This window comes from Microtus pennsylvanicus, chromosome 2 (genome assembly GCF_037038515.1).
Source record: "Microtus pennsylvanicus isolate mMicPen1 chromosome 2, mMicPen1.hap1, whole genome shotgun sequence".
NCBI classification, from domain to species: Eukaryota; Metazoa; Chordata; class Mammalia; order Rodentia; family Cricetidae; genus Microtus; species Microtus pennsylvanicus.
This window is the reverse complement of record NC_134580.1, coordinates 104827332-104847197: the sequence shown is the minus strand read 5'-3', so window position 1 is coordinate 104847197 and position 19866 is coordinate 104827332. Positions and strand designations below refer to the sequence as shown.

General features: G+C 41.8%; 1 protein-coding gene across 1 annotated transcript in view; it reads right to left on the bottom strand.

Annotated features, from left to right (window-relative positions):
- Positions 1–19866, bottom strand: part of Usp8 (ubiquitin specific peptidase 8) — a 50153-nt gene that overhangs the window by 10178 nt on the left and 20109 nt on the right. Inside the window, exons 5-13 of the mRNA XM_075962062.1 lie at positions 14102–14264; positions 11419–11461; positions 9510–9654; positions 7304–7466; positions 6466–6610; positions 5979–6202; positions 2214–2771; positions 921–1001; positions 218–480 (exon numbers count right to left, since the gene is read on the bottom strand). Coding sequence (XP_075818177.1) covers positions 218–480; positions 921–1001; positions 2214–2771; positions 5979–6202; positions 6466–6610; positions 7304–7466; positions 9510–9654; positions 11419–11461; positions 14102–14264 — 1785 coding nt within the window. The remainder of the gene's footprint in view (positions 1–217; positions 481–920; positions 1002–2213; positions 2772–5978; positions 6203–6465; positions 6611–7303; positions 7467–9509; positions 9655–11418; positions 11462–14101; positions 14265–19866) is intronic.

The window sequence follows — 19866 nt, the reverse complement described above, 5'->3', positions numbered from 1 at the left end:
ATGATGCTGAGAAAGCGCTGTAACAATGTATGTGACACTTTCATGTCTGCATCAATATAAAATTCATTCTTACGAATTAAGTTAGCATTGGGGGAAAGCTGAGGACATCTCATTGTTTCTTATTTCTTGTTCCATCATAACAAGAGCCCTGAGACTGTAACTCTTAGACGGTGACATGGAGATAGCATTGTCTAGTTCTAGAACTGGGAGAACTTACTTGTTTTCCCGGTTGACTGCTGGGGTCACAGCTGGCCTCCTCTTTTCCTCCTCCTGCAGGGCCTGAGTGATGTCCGGGGAGGAGTAGGAGCGCTTCAGTTTGGATGGCTCCCTGTCCCGCTCAGCTGGGGTCTGGGGCTTGACTTTGTGTGTAGGAGGGGTGGAAGGCGGAGCAGATGAAGGGGCCATTTCAGGTGGGTACATGTGAACCGTGTTGGTGGGTGAATGATAGTAACGGAAGGTTCCAGTGATTGGATCAAGAAACTTGGAAAAGAAAAATGAAAATAATAATAATTAAAAAATCAGATAAGTACCGAAGTCATTAGAGCGCCACCCCCACTGCAACATTTACTTTTAGATTAAAATGTGTTTGTGCTAAGGATTAAAGCTGGGGCCTTTAATTTTCTAAGCACAAACTCGATCAATTACTTTAGTCCCTAAACTAATTTGAATAAGAACAGCAATCACTTTGTAAACTTCCAAAGAAATTTAGGCTTGCTTTTATGGAATACTATATTTCAAAATTCTACTGTCAGGTGCTCGTATGTGACGGCCAGCACCTGAGGATGTGTATTAAGAGATGTCTCCTTGCAGCAGACAGGGGAAGAGCTCATGTTCTCTATAACAGAGCAGAGTTGACAACTAGAGCATAGTACTTTTTAAAACAAAGTAACTTGTATTTCGGTTTAGAACTCTGACTTTACCTTGGCCCAGCCGGAAGGCAGCCCTGGAACAATTCTCCCCATTTCTTCACTTCGTGCTCTTGTCAAAGGTTCTCGTTGAGCCTAGTTTGAAAAACAATAATCTGACTTTCCAATTAAAAGTTTCCATTCACAAACTTACACTGAAGAATAAAAAAAAATCCCCAAAAAAACAAACAAACAGTCTTGAATGCCTTTCATATTTTTAAAGGCAGAGTCAAGAAGAAGGCAGTTTTGTATTTCTCAAAGTCTACTATGCCAAGGGTTACAGGAGTGTGAAATCAAAGGAAAACTGAAGTAACATTTCTAGTTTTCCAAAGGAAGCAGAGAGGTCATCGGGAAGCAGTGACCGTGACTCCAGCTGCTGGCGAGGAGGAGAAGAGGACAGGTAATTAATCCACACTACACTGAGAGGCTGGAGAAGCCTCTTCAGGACACCAGTGCACCGAGAGCTGTGACTCTTCTGCCACACACCAACTCCGACAACTCCGACAGAGTTGTTACTTTGCAATGGTTGCACTGAGTGTGCACATGAGCCTGGTGGTGAGTGCATTACAGGGTGGGGAGGTGGCTCTCCGTGGTAGTGGGGAGAAAGAGCAGTGGAGCCAAATAAGGAAACCTACCAGATGATTACCTCATGGCCTATTCTAAACCATCTTCCCTCCTAATATAGCTTCTTTTATATCCATTTTACAAAAATAATGAAGCGTTATATATAAGTACATACATGTCAATACACTGAAGTAACAACCTCCATATTGACTGCTTCTAACTTTAGAGACATTTTTGTTTGTAAGACTTCCTTGAGTTCCTCATCTGAGCTGAGCGGTGGTGGTGCACGCCTTTAATACCAGCACTCGGTGGCAGAGGCAGGAGGATTTTTTTTTCTTTTTTTGAGGCAGGTGGATTTCTGTGAGTTATGGTCTACAGAGAGTTCCAGAAGCTACGACACCACCGCCCGGCTGACTACACATTCTAAGTAGACAAAAACTAAAACTTAACTTTTGGCACCTTCTCTGTCATGAGATTGTATTTCATCCTAGTACTTTTGATACACCAACACAGAAACGAATATAGCTAAATCTAGCAGAAACTAGGTACGGCATTTTACCAATAAAAAAAATCCTATTGCCAACCAGTCACTTAATGTACATCACCACAGGTCTCAAAAGAGTGCAGGGACGCAAATACCAATGGCTCAGGACAATCTCTCACCCTCTAGAGCAGTATGCCTGCCCTGTCTGTGGAAGGCCACTGTACCCCATCGTAAACACATTTACCTTCGGTTTTACCTACCTTGCTTGCACTCAGCTCTCCTGACACGGATGCAGGGGACACATCTGGTGGCCTCTTCTGCACTCCTGATGTGGGACACCTTTTACCTTCCACAGACATCTTGGCATCAGAAGCCTCGTGTTCACTTTTACTTTGTCTTTTCGTCCCTGTGGCTTCCTGGCCCCTGTCTGCTGAGGGCTCTTTTTCTTCCAGCTTGGTCTGTTTGCTGTCTCTCTTCTCCAGCTCGTCCTTGGCTTTGGGTTGGGTCTCACTAATGTCATGTTCTTCCAAGTCCTGTGTCTTTCCAGCTTTGCGCTCTTGTTCCTCCCCCCTCAGCTTCTCTTTCTGCTCCTTCTGCTGCCTTTCCCAAAGTTCCCTCTCCTGCTTGTTTTTCTCCATGAGAAGGGCGGTTTCTTTATGAATACGGGCTTTTTCTTCATCTGTTAACATGGCAGTCGGAGGAGGAAATACTGGTTTGGTGGAACGATCAGGAAGAACTCTTCCACTCTGATCTGTATTCTCAGATTTTATTCTATGATCTTCAGGCAATTTCACTGCTGGTTTTTTCGTACGATCAACCTTAGAGAAACGAAAACAGAACAAAGCGTGCTTTTTGTGTCTTGGTTTTGAGGCAAGGTCTTGCACATAGGTCAAGTTGGCTTCAAACCCACAACTCTCCTACCTCAGCAAATATAAGAGTGTTATTTCAGTTTTAGTTTACAATGAGCATTCTGGCTCAGAAGAGTTACATATGTCTTAAAGCTCAACTATAGTACCTAGCCCTGACAGAGGAGATTGGCGCTCCATTCCTACACAGCCAACTACCCCTGCCCATCTCCACATAAGTAGCCAATAATACCTCACACACAACATGGCCAAAAATAAATGTGTGATGCCCACAAACATGGAGCTTCCCTTCACTCTCCAAACAGCTGTAAAAGCAGTCAGCTAATAGTTTTAGGCCATGTTCTTCCCACAGTTTTCTGCTGCCTGGTGAAATTGCACACAGCTGTATACCCATCTCTGTGACTACCCAGAAGCCTATACCAAGATCATTCTCTCCCCAGAACTCCAGCACAGCCTCCCACTGCCTGCTCGCCTGTTTCCCTCCATTTCTAGTTACTTCCCTACACTGTGATGAGAGTAATCATTTCACAAATTATGTGTGCATATAGTGTGATATGTGGGCACATCGCATATGCCCAGCATACGTGTGACAGTTAAAGGACAATTCTGTGGAGTTGGCTCTTTCCTCCCACCTTTATGGAACCCTTTCCAGGGATCAAACTCAAGTTCAGGTTTATGTGGCCAGTGCCTTCACCTGCCCAGCCAGTCACCCGCCCAAGTAATCTTTTTCAAAGAAATCTGACCATGTTTGCTGTGGAACAGTGGTCTTGTACTTTGCAAGATTTGTCACTTGTATTGGTTTAATAAAACACTGATTGGCCAGTAGCCAGGCAGGAAGTATAGGAGGGGTGACCAGAACAGTAGAATCCTGGGATGAGGAAAGGCTCAGGCTACACCCGTGATCCAGATGCAGAGGAAGCAAGATGAGAATGCCTCACTGATGAAAGGTATCAAGCCACGTGGCTAACACAGACAAGAATTATGAGTTAAGATGTAAAAGTTAGTTAATAAGAAAACTGAACTAATAGGCTAACCAGTTTATACTTAATGTAGTTCTCTATGTGTTTCTTTGGGACTGAACGGCTGCAGGACAGGAGGGACAGAAACCTCTGTCAACACACGTATCTCTTGTTTAATAAAACCCTACTTTACAGTGTTACTCATTGTACTTGGGCTGTAGTGTACACACATACACTCAAGCACAAAATGAATAAATAAAATAAACATTTTACCATGGCCTGTCTACTTTTCATTCTTTTTGTTTGTTTTGTTTTTGAGACAGGGTTTCTCTGTGCAAATGTCCTGGAATTCACTTTGTAGACCAGGTTGGCCTCAAACACACAAAGATCTGCCTGCCAAGTGCTGGGAATAAATGTGTGCACCACCACTGCCTGGCCTACTTTCCATTCTTTAATATGAAAACATTTTGTTTAGTGTGTGTGCATGTGAGTGCAGAGTCAAGTGTGGTCAAGACAACTCTGAGAGGTTAGGTCTCCTATGTCATCTTGTAAGATCCAGAGGCTGAACTCACAGCACTAGGTCTCACTAGCCCTCTTTTTCACCTTACTATTTTTTCAATGCTATTATTATTATTTTTTTAAATATTTATTTATTATGTATATAATATTCTGTTTGTGTATTTGCCTGCAGGCCAGAAGAGGGCATCAGATCTCATTTCAGATGGTTGTGAGCCACCATGTGGTTGCTGGGAATTGAACTCAGGACCTTTGGAAGAGCAGGCAATGCTCTTAACTGCTGAGCCATCTCTCCAGCCCCTCCAATGCTATTATTAATTTTATGTAATTATTTATTTAATTTTTGAGGGGGGTGTCAGAGGATAATCTGTGGGAGTTGGTTCTCTCCTTCTACTACATGGGTCCCAGGGATCAAACTCAGTCATCTTTAGCTGCTGAGCCATCTTGTTGGTCCTCCATCTTTACTTTCTGAGATGGGCCTTTCACTGAACCTGGAGCTCACCGATCAGGGTGGGATTCCAGGTGTGTGATGTTGCACGTGGCTCTGTTGTGGGCACTGGGCTCCGGACTCGGCTCTCACGCTGCACAGCAGGTGCTTTACCGACTGAGCTCTCCGCAGCCCTATTCCTGGAATGTAGGTGTTAAGACCTGCTTTGGCTGCTCTAACACCGCTCTAACAACCTTCAGGAGATTCTAGTTGTCCTGGAAATAGCTCTGTAGACCAGGCTGGCCTTGAACACACAGAGATCCGCCTGCCTCTGCCTTCCGAGTGCTGGGATTAAAGCCCACCATCTTTAATAACTTATTTGTTATTTATATTTAAATAACTATTTTTTAAACATTTATTTATTTATTATGTATACAATATTCTGTCTGTGTGTATGTCTACAGGCCAGAAGAGGGCACCAGACCTCATTACACATGGTTGTGAGCCACCATGTGGTTGCCGGGAATTGAACTCAGGACCTTTGGAAGAGCAGGCAATGTTCTTAACCACTGAGCCATCTCTCCTGCCCCCTTAAATAACTATTGTTAACATTTCAAATTGCAATGAAATGGAACTAAAATGATGCTTTAAAACCAAAATACTGACAACTCACATTTCTCATATGCAAAAGCAGGCAAAATATCCTTCATAATGACAGGTTCACACGCCAAAGTGATGGGTTCCACGCGGAAATGTTTTGTTTGAAAAATGTGTTCCTGCCTAAGCATGTAGGGGAACTCTCCTCAGCATTACTCTCCCAACAGTGCTGCACAGCAGCTATCAGAAGGAATGCAGAGAGGACATAAACTCTGTGTGGTGTGTGGGCTATGTGTGGACTCCAGACCATCTGTAAGAGGGACTGATCATTTGCTAGCTTCGTCAGGATAGCTGTGCTGGTCAGATCACTCCAGTGTAACCAGCTGAGCTCTTCAGCTCACTTCTGAAAGCAAGTCTTTGCTACAGGGTGTAGGAAATGGCCACCAGCTGATCAGAAATCTTGTAAGTGATCTAATAAAGCCATGGCCACAGGGATGGATTATAAAAACTTTTAGGAAAAAGAAAGGTGACAAGATGTACAGATCCTTCTGATGTTTCCCAGGGGGTCACAGGTCACAGATAAAACCCTGTATGTTATGTGTCAATATGGTATCAAAACAAAAAATAGTAAAGTTAGCTGAAAGAAAAAGAAGAGCATACCTGTGGGATAGTCTTTGCAGCAGGCACGGGCTGAATTATGGGTGAAGCTTCGGCTTTGGGAGTGGCACTGGGTCCGGCGAGAGCTGACAAGTTCTGTGGTCTTGGTTTTTCATCTTGACCAGTTACCAATTCTGCATTTTCATCTACTTCTATAGGTAAAGGAGACATCTGGGCAGGAAGTTTGGGAGGAACTGGTTCTTCCAGTGAGGGATAAGTAAAATCCACTAAAATCCCCAAAAGAAAAATGCATCGTTTTTAAGAACAGCAAACTCAAACACAATATTTATGTTATACATGTTCTTTGTGATAGCTAAATGTGAATGAATGGCAATCACCACAGTCTTAAAACATGAATCCCTAGTCTGTACTATTTTGCCTGAAAACAAACTAGTATTAACAGGACAAAGGCATATACAAACAAGGTTACCCTGAACATATAAATGTTTTATTCTGTACTGAAGCAGTTTTAAAATTTTCACATACATACATGAGACAGACACCTCTTCAGTTTTGCTTCGAGGGGGTGGAGTGACCTTAGCATTTGTTGTATACTGCGGATAGCAAAGGAGCCAGTTTTCATAGCCCCCCTCCAACACCAGAGGCTCGTGGCGCAGGACAGTTTTACTTTCCCACTACAGAATAAAGACAGAATATTTGTAAGATGGTAGCAGTCTCGACAGCAAAAATCACAACCCAAACAAACAAAATGTAGAACTACTGCAAAATGAAAACAAAGAATAATTAAATTCAAACTCCAACTTTAAATGAAGTATTAGGTATAAATCAACACAAGTTTTAAGAACCAAGAAACAATCTGTGATATTAGAAGGAAAGTAATAAAACAAATCCAAGACAAAACTACGTAAAACCTGACCACCCAGAGACACTCCCTAACATTCTGGAGTTAGTTCCTAGTCTCCACGTACATACACACTTTTCAAAATGCATTTTATAAGATGATGAAACTCTTAATTTGCAGCTTTTTCTTTTACATGAATGTCAATAACAGTTGTATCATTTATAATGATTACTACTGTGTGTGTGTGTGTGTGTGTATGTACAGATACCCCCCAATGCTGGAACACCAAGGATAAGCACACATCCCAAACCCCTTAATAAAATTTCCAAACTTGGAGTAGCTGAGTCTTGGTTCAAGAACACCTTATGACTTTCAATATTAAATGTTCACCTCTAAGGTGGTTACTGAATACAACTTCCTAGGTGAACAGTTGGTTTAAAAGTCTAGCAGAGCCAGTCAAAACCAATCTCCACAATTACCCAACAATCAGACAGAGCTTGTCAGAGTAGCAAGGGGAGCTGCCAACCTTGAAAAGTGCGTCCTTCAGACTCCGCAGTGTGGTTCCAAGCTGCAAATCTTTTGCTGAACTAAACCAGTCGAGCAGTACCACATAGTCCACACTCCCCCTCTTTTTCCAAGTGTCTTTAGAATCATCTGAGAGGTTTGCTTCAATCCAACTGGCAGTGACTCTAAAATGAATGAACATTTGTACTGAGGCAAAGGGGAGAAATGAGCCTTGTACTCTGCCACACCAGTACAAACTTTACTCCACCCCTTCGTTACTGCACGCTAGTGCTTTTTAGTAGTTATTAGGGAGGGAAAGAAACAGACTTAATTCTGACCGCTTTTTAAAAAAATGGAGAGGGGGCACAAAACTGAAACAGGAAATCATCCAGACAACTTCCTTCGCCAAATCACCTTAGCAACATTACTCATATTTACGCTCACTTCTTCCTATACATATAATAGCTAAACAGCAAGATTTAATTTAGTTAGCAAGCACACACACGCTGACAGTGTCAGGTACTGCTCTGTATGCTTTGGACCTTATTGAATCCTCACAGCAGTACACCAGGAGACATTACTGCCACCTTCACAGCTCAGGTTACGCTCACATCCTTCCATCAGCATGTTCTCAACTACCCAGGAGAGTGTTCTGCTACCCCTTTGCTCATATGGAAGCTCACACACATCCTTAACATGGCCCGTGACACAGACCCCAATCCTCTTACTGCTCCCTTCTCTTCTTTAACTGCTTGCCCCTCTGCTCATCCACACCAGTCACTGACCTTTGATTCTTGACTCATTCAGTGATCCTGCCTAGGGGTTTCTATTGTTGCTGTATTCTCTGTTTGCTCCCCATGCCTGACCTCAGAATGTGCACCACCATTTCCCCTACATATTTAACACCTGTTAAGTAAGAACTTTTCTCTGAGTCTTCCTGGAACTAAATTTTAGGGTCTACTCCAAGACAGACAGACACACCCACACATCCCAATATATACCCACCTAGCACACCTTACTTATTAACACAAAGAACATTATATTTTTAATTTTTATTGTTTTTCTTATCTTAACTGCTTATTTAATTAAAGCTTTACAAAGACAACAACTTCTATCTGTTCACTGATTAAGTCTCATCACTGAGAAGCCTAGTAACCCAGCGTACCTCTCAATAAATATTTGCTGAATGACAGAATAACAGACCCATTCCTTTGGTAAAAGGTGCCGGTGCTTAGAAACCATTCAGCATTTAGCAGGCATTTCAGTATTTAACTGATAATACTAGCAAGCTGAGTGGTGAAACCTTTATCCGCAAATAAATCAAAATGGTGGACTAAGAATTAAACAAAACAAACCTCTTCCTAAGTAATAACACTGGTTACTTTATCTACTGGGAAGTGAAGAGGAGCTAATATAGAATACCATCTCCTAGCTGTCCTTACAGAGACAGATCAAAACGTACGGTCTAAAAGAATGGAAACAAATGGAATGAGAGGTTTTTAAGGGGCATTTATTTGTTTACAAATTCCTTTTAGGATTGGCATTCTAGTGAACACAAATTAGGGAATAACAGAATCAACAAGTGTTTCCTAAGTTTGTCATGTATTATCTTCATAATTTGTTCTATAATTTAATTTAAAATATAACTTAATAATCAAAAATTTTAATTATATTGTTTATTTTAATAAATTCATATGTCCCTGTATAAATGGAAAAAGCACTATCAAATCCAATACATAAAGGGCAAGTCTAGAAATAACACGGGTAAGTAAATTATACTGTAGTCACACAAAGGGACACAAGGAGCGATGAGAATGAACACAGTGCACTACGCACAGTAATGGAGATGACTGTCAAAGCACAGTCATTTACACACTAGGGAGGCCAAAAGGAAGGGTCACAAATTCAAGGCCATCCTGTTAGCACAGCAGGACCCTGACTCTCTCTTTTATTTTTGTTTTTTGAGACAAGGTTTCTCTGTGTAGCCTGGCTATCCAGGAACTCACTCTGTAGAACAGTTTAGCCTTGAACTCAGATATCAGCCTACTTTTGCCTCCCAAGTGCTGGGATTTAAGGTGTGCACCACTACCACCCAGCTGTATTTTTTAAAATTTATTGCTCTCTCATATACTACATCCCCTTCCTCCTCTACTCGCAGCCGAACAACATGTTCCCTCTCCCCCAGGTCCACTCCTCCTCCATTTTTATCCAAACACATAGTGACCTACCCTGGACTGATAGCTTCTTCAGGAACACTGAGAGAATCTGAGATAGAGGAAAGCTGATAATCCTGTATTTTTCGAGCATCCATTATAATCAAGCTGATGCTTTTATCCATCATCATTGTATACAGCTCCTTTGCTGTGATTGCTCCTTGGAATTGAGAGACAAGTAGTAAACAACAAGAAACACCCAGTTCCATGTGCTGGCATGTTAGCAAACTTTGAAAAGCAAAGTATACTTAGCATCTGACTTGTCATCCTGTCGTACCATGTTTTCTCTTTCACAAGAACACTAAGAATAATTTGTGTTAACATTTACTAAGAGACAAATCCATGTCTTGTTTATACACAGGCTGGACACATAGCTTGATGGAATAGTGTCTGCCTAGCTGTGCTCAGCTCTGGGTTTGGTTCCATTGTGCCTACCATCGACCATCACTTGAAGTGAAAGATCAAAAACCATCATAAGCTGGGGCTGGAGAGATGGCTCAGCAGTTAAGATAAGAGCACTGGCTGCTCTTACACAGGTTCTGAGCTCAACTCCCAGCAACCGCATGGTGGCTCACAACCATCTGTAATGAGATCTGGTGCCCTCTTCTGGCCTGCAGGCATACAGCGGACAGAACACCATATACATAATAAATAAATAATTTAAAAAAACATCACAAGCAACTTTAGATACAGAGGGCTGTTTCTGCAGTTGTGAGAAACACAGGTAATCTTATGAACAGCTGCTAAAACCTCCTTCCTTCCTCTCAACCCATCAAGATCAATTTGATAATAAGCAGACTAAACAAGCAGAGAACACAAGTCACCCAGAAGGATAACAGCTAAGCACCATGAGCTATCACACCTGTACTACTTAGTTTACTTTTGAGATCACTATATGATAATATGCTCAGTACATAAGTGTTTTGTGTTACATATAACTGTTTAATTTTAATCCTTTCTGAAAGAGCAGAAAATTTCTCTAGTAGATGAAGTCAACTTCCTAACTCCTGTTGCTAGGTCAGATATTTATCATGAGATCATCAAGACCACCTAGGGATACATACAAATTACAGGTTCAGATTTTTTCCCCCAGGAGGTGAAGGCACTTGTTAAAGAATTATTACAACTGTAGAGTCACAAATAATAACAGCTAATAACCCTTAAATTTACTGTGGATTCTGAAAGTTCAACATGTATTAGCTGAAATTAACTATGAACCTCTTATCAACACCTTTGACAGTTAATATTAACCATGGGGGGCACAGTTCCATGCCTGAGGTCCTGTTTGGGTGAGGGCTAGCAGTCATCTCCCTCTGCTTCCTGACTAGATAGCTCAGCTCCCAACACCATGACTTTCCCGCTGTGGTGGACTGTGTCCTGGAACTGAGCCACAACTAAACCTTCTTCTCATAAGTTGCTTTTGTTAAGGTATTTCATTTTTGAGACAGGGTTTCTCTGTGTGGCCCTGGCTGTCCTGTAACTCATTCTGAAGACCAGGCTGGCCTCAAACTCAAAGAGATCCACTCCAGTGTGCTGGGATTAAAGGTATGCACCACCACCCAGTTTGTTAAGAGTATTTTATCATAGCAACAGGAAAAGAAAATGCAACCCCACTTTCCAGATGGGTAACCTGGGGTAGAGTGGTAAGTATCGTATATCAAGATACTGAGGAGCAGTTCCCGAGAGTCCATCCTGTCAAACACTATTAGTTTAACTACTGCATCTAGAAAAGAAGATAAGTAAACAGCTGCTTATCATGCCAGGCTAAAAGAACCATAGAACACCCTCCCCCAGTAAATCAATACAGATCTTACAGCATTCCAATGCATTTGTAGAGTACAGGAAAGCACACATGTGCTGAGACCCTCATGCACCAAACTGAGGAAACTGACAAGAACTTGAAAGGACACCCTGTCTCACATACCTTTCTCTGCAGTTCCACCCTTTTCACTCTTCTCACCATTCATCTAGTTCAGAGGAAAAGAGTTTCAGTTTCATAGGAAAAAAAGGCTACAATAGAAAACTAAGAATTACAGTGTACCAAGTAATGACACTTTATAAAAATGCAGGTAAACAGGAATAGAGCTCAGTAGTAGAGCACTTGCCTCAAAGTGATGCCCTCCACCCTCAAGAATTCAGACACACAATGGTTTTGCTGTGTTCTTTTACTAGGCAGCCGCTAAAGCAGCGTATCAGAATCACTGTTCATTCTCAAATTTTCTTTCTTTCTTTCTTTCTTTCTTTCTTTCTTTCTTTCTTTTTAATTTATTTATTTATTAAGGATTTCTGCCTCCTCCCCGCAACCGCCTCCCATTTCCCTCCCCCTCCCCCGATCAAGTCCCCCTCCCTCATCTGCTCGAAGAGCAATCAGGGTTCCCTGACCTGTGGGAAGCCCAAGGACCGCCCACCTCTATCCAGGTCTTGTAAGGTGAGCATCCAAACTGCCTAGGCTCCCCCAAAGCCAGTACGTGCAGTAGGATCAAAAACCCACTGTGATTGTTCTTGAGTTCTCAGTATTCCTTAAGGAGGTATCACATCTAATTTAAAAGTAGTACTTAATTAGAAAGAGCTTCTGAAATGAAACAGCAATTCTAGCTATTCTAGTCGGCGCTTTCCACTATAAAATTAAAGGGAAATTAAGTAATACAACATACCACTTAGTTTACATTTTCTAACCAAAGCAACTTGAGGTGACCCTATAGGAAGGGAGTTCATTTTACAGATGGGAAAACTGAGGACCCATCTGGACCTATGGGTCAAGTTAGCAGCACACCTGTAAGCGCACATTTGCACAAGTTATGTATATCACCTGCCTCTTACTGTGACACAATATGAAACACAAGGCACCATCTGCAGAGAATTCTTATCATGAAACAAAACTGCACCTCTCCTGACAATGCCGGAAACAATGAAAACCTACAGGCCAGGGGAACAACACAAAATGTGGTTCGCTGTCTCAATCCAGCCAAGTGCAGAGTATGAAAAGTCAAAGGAGGAGAATCTCAAGTAGGGATTATTTTAGAACCTTAAGACATAGAACAAGGAAAAGACAGTTCCTTGTTTAGCGTCATGATTCAACAAATCAACTTGAAAATCAATTATGCTAAGACAGGTAGGAAAGTCTGATATAGACCAAGTACCAGGAAACACTGAGGAGTTACTGTTATATTCTGGGTGGGATACAGAACTGCAGTATGTGAGATGGATAGATAGCAGTCAAGTAGCAAAGCAGCTGGAGACTGTTCTCAAACACTCAAGCAAAAGAAGAGGTGTAGGAGACAGGTACAGCAAGCAGGGCAAAGGTTAAAGTGAAAAGAACAGAGATGTAGCTGGAGTTGTGGCTCAGCTGGCCATTTGCTTGCCCCTGCATCCCGTTAACTGGGTATGATTACAAAGGCCTTTAACCCTAGAAATAGGGAGGTGGAGGTAGGAGGAACTGGAATTCAAGGCTGCCTTGCTTACATAGTGAATCTGTGCTAGCCTGGGCTTCAAGAGACCTGGTCACAACTGAAAAAGAAAAGTGACTACTCACTTTTGCAAAGTCAACAAAAGGAAAAAGTTCCCTTCATACAATCTTTCAAGTCCTGTTATCTGGTGATGGCAGTCACTTGACCTGTTGACAAATATCTCCTAAGTTGTGGCTTTGTCACACATCATGAACATTTCTTCACCTTTCCAGAGTGCCCAGCCCAGTGAAGCATCTTCCAAATGGCAACAGTAACCAACACACAAGGGACAGGGTTGCTACAAATGTCTACAAAATGCACAAGAGGTCAGAGGAAGCAAAGCAGCAGGCTTCCGAGGATTCCAACAATTCAGAAGAGATTTATGCTTTACAAAGAGTAATTTCTGAGAGTAAAGAGGCACAGGGACAGCTGGCAGAGACTAAGCTGCTGGTGGCTTTTGGTAAGGAGGGTTGTCGATCGCTGAGAATACTAAATGAAATGCAGAAAGTGACAGATAGGCACAGGGAAAATGAATAGGGAAAGGAATGAAGGAAGGAAGTGAATAAGACTCCAGACACAAACAAAAATTGTTTGGGACCAAAGAAAGCATCAAACCAAGTCCTTCTCTCTTCTTTTAGTTTATTTATTTTTGGTTTTTCAGGATATGGTTTCTCTGTGTAGCCCTGGCTATCTCGGAACTCTCTCTGTAGACCAGGCTGGCTTCAGACTCAAGAGATCCTCCGGCCTCTGCCTCCCAAATTCTGGGATTAAAGGTGTGCCTCAACCATGCCTGGCCCACACTTAGCCCAAGGCCTTCTCTTAATGTAGATTTCATTATGAGATAAAAGATACCTCAGGATCCTGTTTGAAGGAAACTGAGTCCGAGAGTTGTTAGGCAAGCTCAGCAGAGCCCAGAACGCAGATGGACCAGATCCTAATCAAGGCTGCCTCTCGTCCCCCTTGTTAGTTTACAGGCACTGCTCTAACGATGGCCAGAACAGGAAACCCAGAACTAACTGCTGCTGGGACACACTCAGTTTCTGATTAATCACATGAAATGTTATCCCTGTTGCTTCAAAGAATTTTACAATGGCTCCTCAACTCCTTAAATGCAGGTCACCTGGCAAACAGAACCAGATTTACACAATAAACTTGAAATACCCTTTGGGTTTTGTTTTTGGAATCCGATACATTCTCCAAAGAGCGTTTGGCTGCTGCACCACTGTCTTCTCTTCCTGCTTCCTGCCTTTTCTGCTGTTGCAGCTGCTCTTCTTCCCGTCTGTCCTTTTCTTCGAGTTTCTTCCGAACTTCAGCCTCTTCATATCTAATCGAAAGAAGAATTCTTTTATTGACATGACAGTATAGTTAAGGGAGCTCATGTTTCATACACTTAGCATCCTGACTTGGGCATACTGTATGGCTTTTTTTGTTTTTGTTTTTTTGAGACAGGGTTTCTCTGTGCAGCTTTGGTGCCTGACCTGGAACTTGCTCTGTAGACCAGGCTGGCCTCGAACTCACAGAGATCTGCCTGCTTCTGCTTCCTGAGTGCTGGGATTAAAGGCGTGCGCCACCACTACCCAGCTACTTTGTGGCTTTTAACTTATCCTTCCACCTGAAACTGCATTCTGCTACAGTTCCCATACAAACTACACACATCTGCTCTCAGGGCTGGCTGCATGCTTATGTCAAACTATGCAAAAGCCTTGAAAATGAATGTTATGCTCTCTTTATTAATGTTTCTTTTGCTTTTACACTAATTACAAATTTTTAATTATCAAATCTGCTACAATTTTCTTTTCAAAACACAAAACTTTTGATTCTCTCTGCAAGAGAAATTATCCCAATATCACAACTGTGATGATATAGATGAAAATGTTAAGTGTTCAGAAATGATATAATCCACACCAAGTGGAGAGTTACTATCAAAGTTGCTATCATTGTCTTAAAAAGGATGACTTCACCAAAATGTCTAATTTGCTAGAAGTTAATCCAGCTATGGTGACCACAATTTGCAGAAATACAAGGTATTTGGAACTACTCTCCACAGAATTAGAAGCAGTACTTTTGGGAATATTTGCTAACAAGGACCTGTAAACTTGCTTACCCTGTCATTAGTGATCATAGTGATGCCTGCTGGGTCTGAATTTAAGAGGATGGAGGGAGAAGGAGACAGAGATGGGGGTAAGGGGAAGGGAGAGAGAAGAATACAGAATGGAGGGAGAAAGGGGTAATAATGGACTCTGGTCGGCTAGTAAAGAATAAGTCAACTGACTTTATTATTCTGTTACATGCTTATTCTACCTATCCTCATAGACAGATACAGCCCTGGACAGTCACAGAGACAAGGAACAGGAAGGGTGCTGAACTGGGAAGGGGAAGAGCATCTGTCAAGATCTCTGATTTTGATGGTTTCATCCTTAACGTCAAGACTTCATATATTGGAAACAGCTAAAACTCCTAATGGAATCCTAAATATGGAAAGTCAAAGTTCCAGTCTCTTTGCATAAAGTTGTCCATGTCTCTAGCCAACACCCACAATAAGTAAGGATAGCACACACTGAGAAACCAGCTAACTCTAAAAGAGAAGAGCTGGAAAGACACGTCCTGCAGGACAGGCAGTTTATAAAATCCAACTCCAGCACCCTCCCAAAACAAAATACTCCAACACTCTTCAAAGGAATAAAACAAAGGCTGAGAGCCTGCATAGCCAACCATATCCAAAGTTACTCAACATGCTATCCAAAAAGAGAGAGCAATTGATACAAATTGAAGGAGATAAACCAACAACAGATTCAGAACAGAGTAACCAAAAGTAGCTATCCAACTCTGCCCAACAATAAAAAAATGAAAAATGGTTTGTAGTGACTAAACAGCCAATCAGAAATTCTGGGATTAAAATGTATCTAAGAAACTTACCTGAAATTGGAAATGACAGTCAGTACCTAAAGAATAGAAATTTTCCAATATAAGAAGAGAGAACGAGAAAATGGTTTAGAAGGTAATGAACACAACCTCAGATGGATTTCCTGGACAAAACCAAAGCCCTCACACATGTATAGCCATAGTGCCAGCAAGAGAATGAAACAGAATAAAAAATATTTGAAGAAACAGTAGCCCTAACTCCCAAATTTGATAAAAGACATAGATTTATAGACACTCAAAGCTCAGTGAAGCCCAAATGGAAAAAATACAAAGAAAAACAATAGTAGTCACATCATAATCAGACTGAGACTGGAGAGAAAACTCTCAAGCCAGAAAAAGAGAATGCACAGCATCAATAAATTAATAACAGGACTGACTGCTGTGAGTTTCCACATCAGAAGCAATAGAGGCAATCAGAAGCTGGGCACGGAGGCCTTTAATCCTAGCACTCCAGGGGCAGAGGCAGGTGGATCTCTGTGAATTTGAGGCCAGCCTGGTCTACATAATGTTCCAGGCTAGCAAGAGCTACCAAAGAGGACAAAAGACAAAAAACAAATACAAGTACAACTTGGAATCTTCAGAAAGCATTCTTTAAGACTAAAGACAAGGGCCAGCAAGATGGATCGGCTGATAAAAGAGCTTGCTGGAAAGTCTTGATAACTGAGTCTGATCCCTGGTCTCCACATGATGGATGAAGAATGACTCCCACAAGCTGTCCTCGGGCCACTCCATACATAAGCTGTAGCATAAAGACACATGTTTACAGCCAAAACAAACAAGTAAATGAAAATCAGGAGTAAAAATAAAAGTATGTCTAGATAAGGAGAGTGAAGAACTTGTTCCTAACAGATGGGACTACCGGAAAAGCTAGACAAGTTCTCAGAGCACAGGAAGGCAGAAATGTGCACCTTGAAGCAATGGAGAGCACCAGAAGCTAAAGGAAAGGAAAGGCAGGTAGAGAAGGGGTGCTTTCCTCTTCTACTTCCCTAAAGCATGTGCTACAATTAGACTAGGCATGAACAGAGGAAACGTACTGAGATTGTCAGGATGAATGAAAAAGTAGGATCTCATTATACTAGGTGGGCTAAAAGTAATGAAGGAGAGGGGCAAGGTTGGTCTCAAAGGACAGAGACTAACTACCAAGAATTTATGATAACCATAAACGTATAAATGCCTAAAAACACAACTTCAAAATATACAAAAGCTCAAAGAATTACAGGGAAAAATAAATATTTTAGAGATTTTTAGCACCCTGTCATAATAAGTGTTACAATCCAACTTCTGCCAAAATAAGCACCATGAAACAAAACAAAACCACCCCCACCTGCACTAACAAAAGGCTCAGCTAAGCCAGATCTGTAAATGCAGGTCTGTACCCTGAGCTATCTGAGGGGCTGAGGCAGGAGGGCTACAAATTCAAAGCCAAATAAAAGGAAACAACATAACAAATGACTATGTCTAAGTGTGTATGTGTTGGGCTTTATCTCCATGTTAGAGCAGTTACCTAGCACAAGGCCCAAAATCCTTAAGGGAATGGGGTGGGGCAGAGAACCACTAAGAGCTGAACAGCATTCAACAAAGCAGAGACCTAAATGACAAACAGTACTAAGGTTTGAGTAAGGTCAGTAAGGTCCATGTCAAAGTCTGACACCCTCTGACACCAATCCCCACCTTCCCTACTCTATCACACTCCTGCTGAAATTGTATTTCCACTGTGAGGTTAACATGGAAGAAAATTCCTGTGACTCTGATGTTTAGAGGGAGGGCTTTTGGGAGGTGATCAGAGTTTTACCTTTAGCCTCAAATAAACCTCTCTTTTTAATAGCCGGTTTCAGGTAGTTTGTTGTAGTAATGAAAAATGGAAAAATCACACACAGAGAACATTGTACACAGCAGTCATTGCACTTTTTTTCCAAGTATACACTGCACACTGGCCAAATAAGACTGCATGTAGAGCCTCAAACACAGGTTGTTTAAGGACCAAATATCTCTAGCAAGGATGAAATTGAAACAGAAAACAGTAAGATACTCAGAAAATTTCATCTTTGAAAATTAAGTACCATACTTCTAAAAAGTCAAAGGACAATTTAAAAAATAGTTAAAATAGATGACATAGCTTGTGAATTGGAAGAACAATACACTCTCAGATTTATAAAACTCAGTATGTTAGCTGACATAGTGAAGCATGCCTCTTACCTTAGCACTTAGGAAGCAGAGAGAGAATGCTGTAGAGTCCTGCTGTGGGATGATGCTCTTGAACACTGTATAGATTTGTTGCTAAAATTGGTTTAATAAAATGCTGATTGGCCAGTAGCCAGGCAGGAAGTATAGGAGGGGAAACCAGATTAGGAGAATTCTGGGAAGAGGAAACACAGAGATGCAGTCTCTCTGCAGTCGTCAGACAGAAGCAGAGGAAGCAAGATGAAAATCCCTTGCTGAGAAAAGGTACCAAGCCACATGGCTAAACACAGATAAGAATTATGGGCTAATTAAGTTGTACGAGGTAGTTATCAATAAGACTGAACAATAGGCCAAACAGCTTATAATTAATATAAGCCTCGCCGGGCGGTGGTGGCGCACACCTTTAATCCCAGCACTCGGGAGGCAGAGGCAGGCAGATCTCTGTGAGTTCGAGACCAGCCTGGTCTACAAGAACCAGTTCCAGGACAGGCTCCAAAACCACAGAGAAACCCTGTCTCGAAAAACCAAAAGAAGAAAAAAAAAGAAAAAAATTAATATAAGCCTCTGTGTGTTTATTTGGGACTGAATGGCTGTGGGACCAGGCAGGACAGATATTTCCATCGACAGAGTACCAGGGCAGCCTGATTTGTATAGCGAATTCCAGGCCAGCTAGGGCTAGAGACCTCTGTCTTTAACAACAAGCAAACGTCTACAAAAATAAGTGCATTCTCAAGTCTCTGGCAGAACCATGCTTACTGGTCTATTCATTCCCATTATTTCTCAACCATATTGCTGAGAACTTGCTGAAAGAAGAGCAAGCATCACTATATACTGCTTCAGTGGAAAGTCAACCTCAGACTGTTCTAATTTCATGTGCCAGTATCTACTTCTACCTCCATAAAATAGAAAAAAAAGACTTGAAATTGCAACTGTTCTACCCAGTCCCTTCAACACAAACCATTAGAAGACCATCAAGGAAGGCATCACAGACCAAGACGGCTTCTACTGTTAATAACAGCAACAGAGAACACTTTCACAGAACCTACTCCAGGCACCAGTCTAACAGAACAAGTCTTACATTTGCTTACTACATTAAGAAACTTGGTTTCTTTTTTTGTTGCTGTGCTCAAATACTCTGAACTAAAGAGACTTAGGAAAGTGTTTTTAATGACTCTAGCTCACAGCTCCATCAGTAAGAAGGTCAGAGTGGCAGGAGCCTGAAGCAGCTGATCACACTGCATCCACAATGAGAAGCAGAGAGATGATGCAAGCTGCTTTTCCACTTATGCAGTCAGGATCCCAGCCATGGAACGGCTCCGCCTGTCCTAGAGTGGACAGTGAGTCTTCTAACCTCAATGCAATTAAGATTCTCCCACAGATGTGCTCGGAGGCTATATCCCAGGTAATTCTAGAGTCTGTAAATTGACAGTTAACAGTAACCAGCACAGGTAGTTATTCTTATCCCAATTAAAGATGAAGAAAAAAAGATGAAAGATAAAGCAGAGGAAGACAAAGTAGCTTGCCTAGTAGCACACAAGAGTAAGTAGAAGAACCCAGGAAGTCTGGCTCTGCACATGTACTCAGGCTACAGATCTCTTCTCTAGTAGCAAGCTATACCTTAACAGTATGGGAACTGTCTGCCCTAAGAAATACAGTTCAAGGGCTAGTAAGTACCTCAGTGGTAGAGTGCTTGCCTAGTATGCACTAAGCCCTAAGTTATTTCCCCAGCACTGCCAATATAAAACAGAACAAAAAAGACCACCAGGCAGAATTTCATTTGAAGGTAGAGATGAAGAAATTTCAAGGTTCACTTTCCTGCTGTT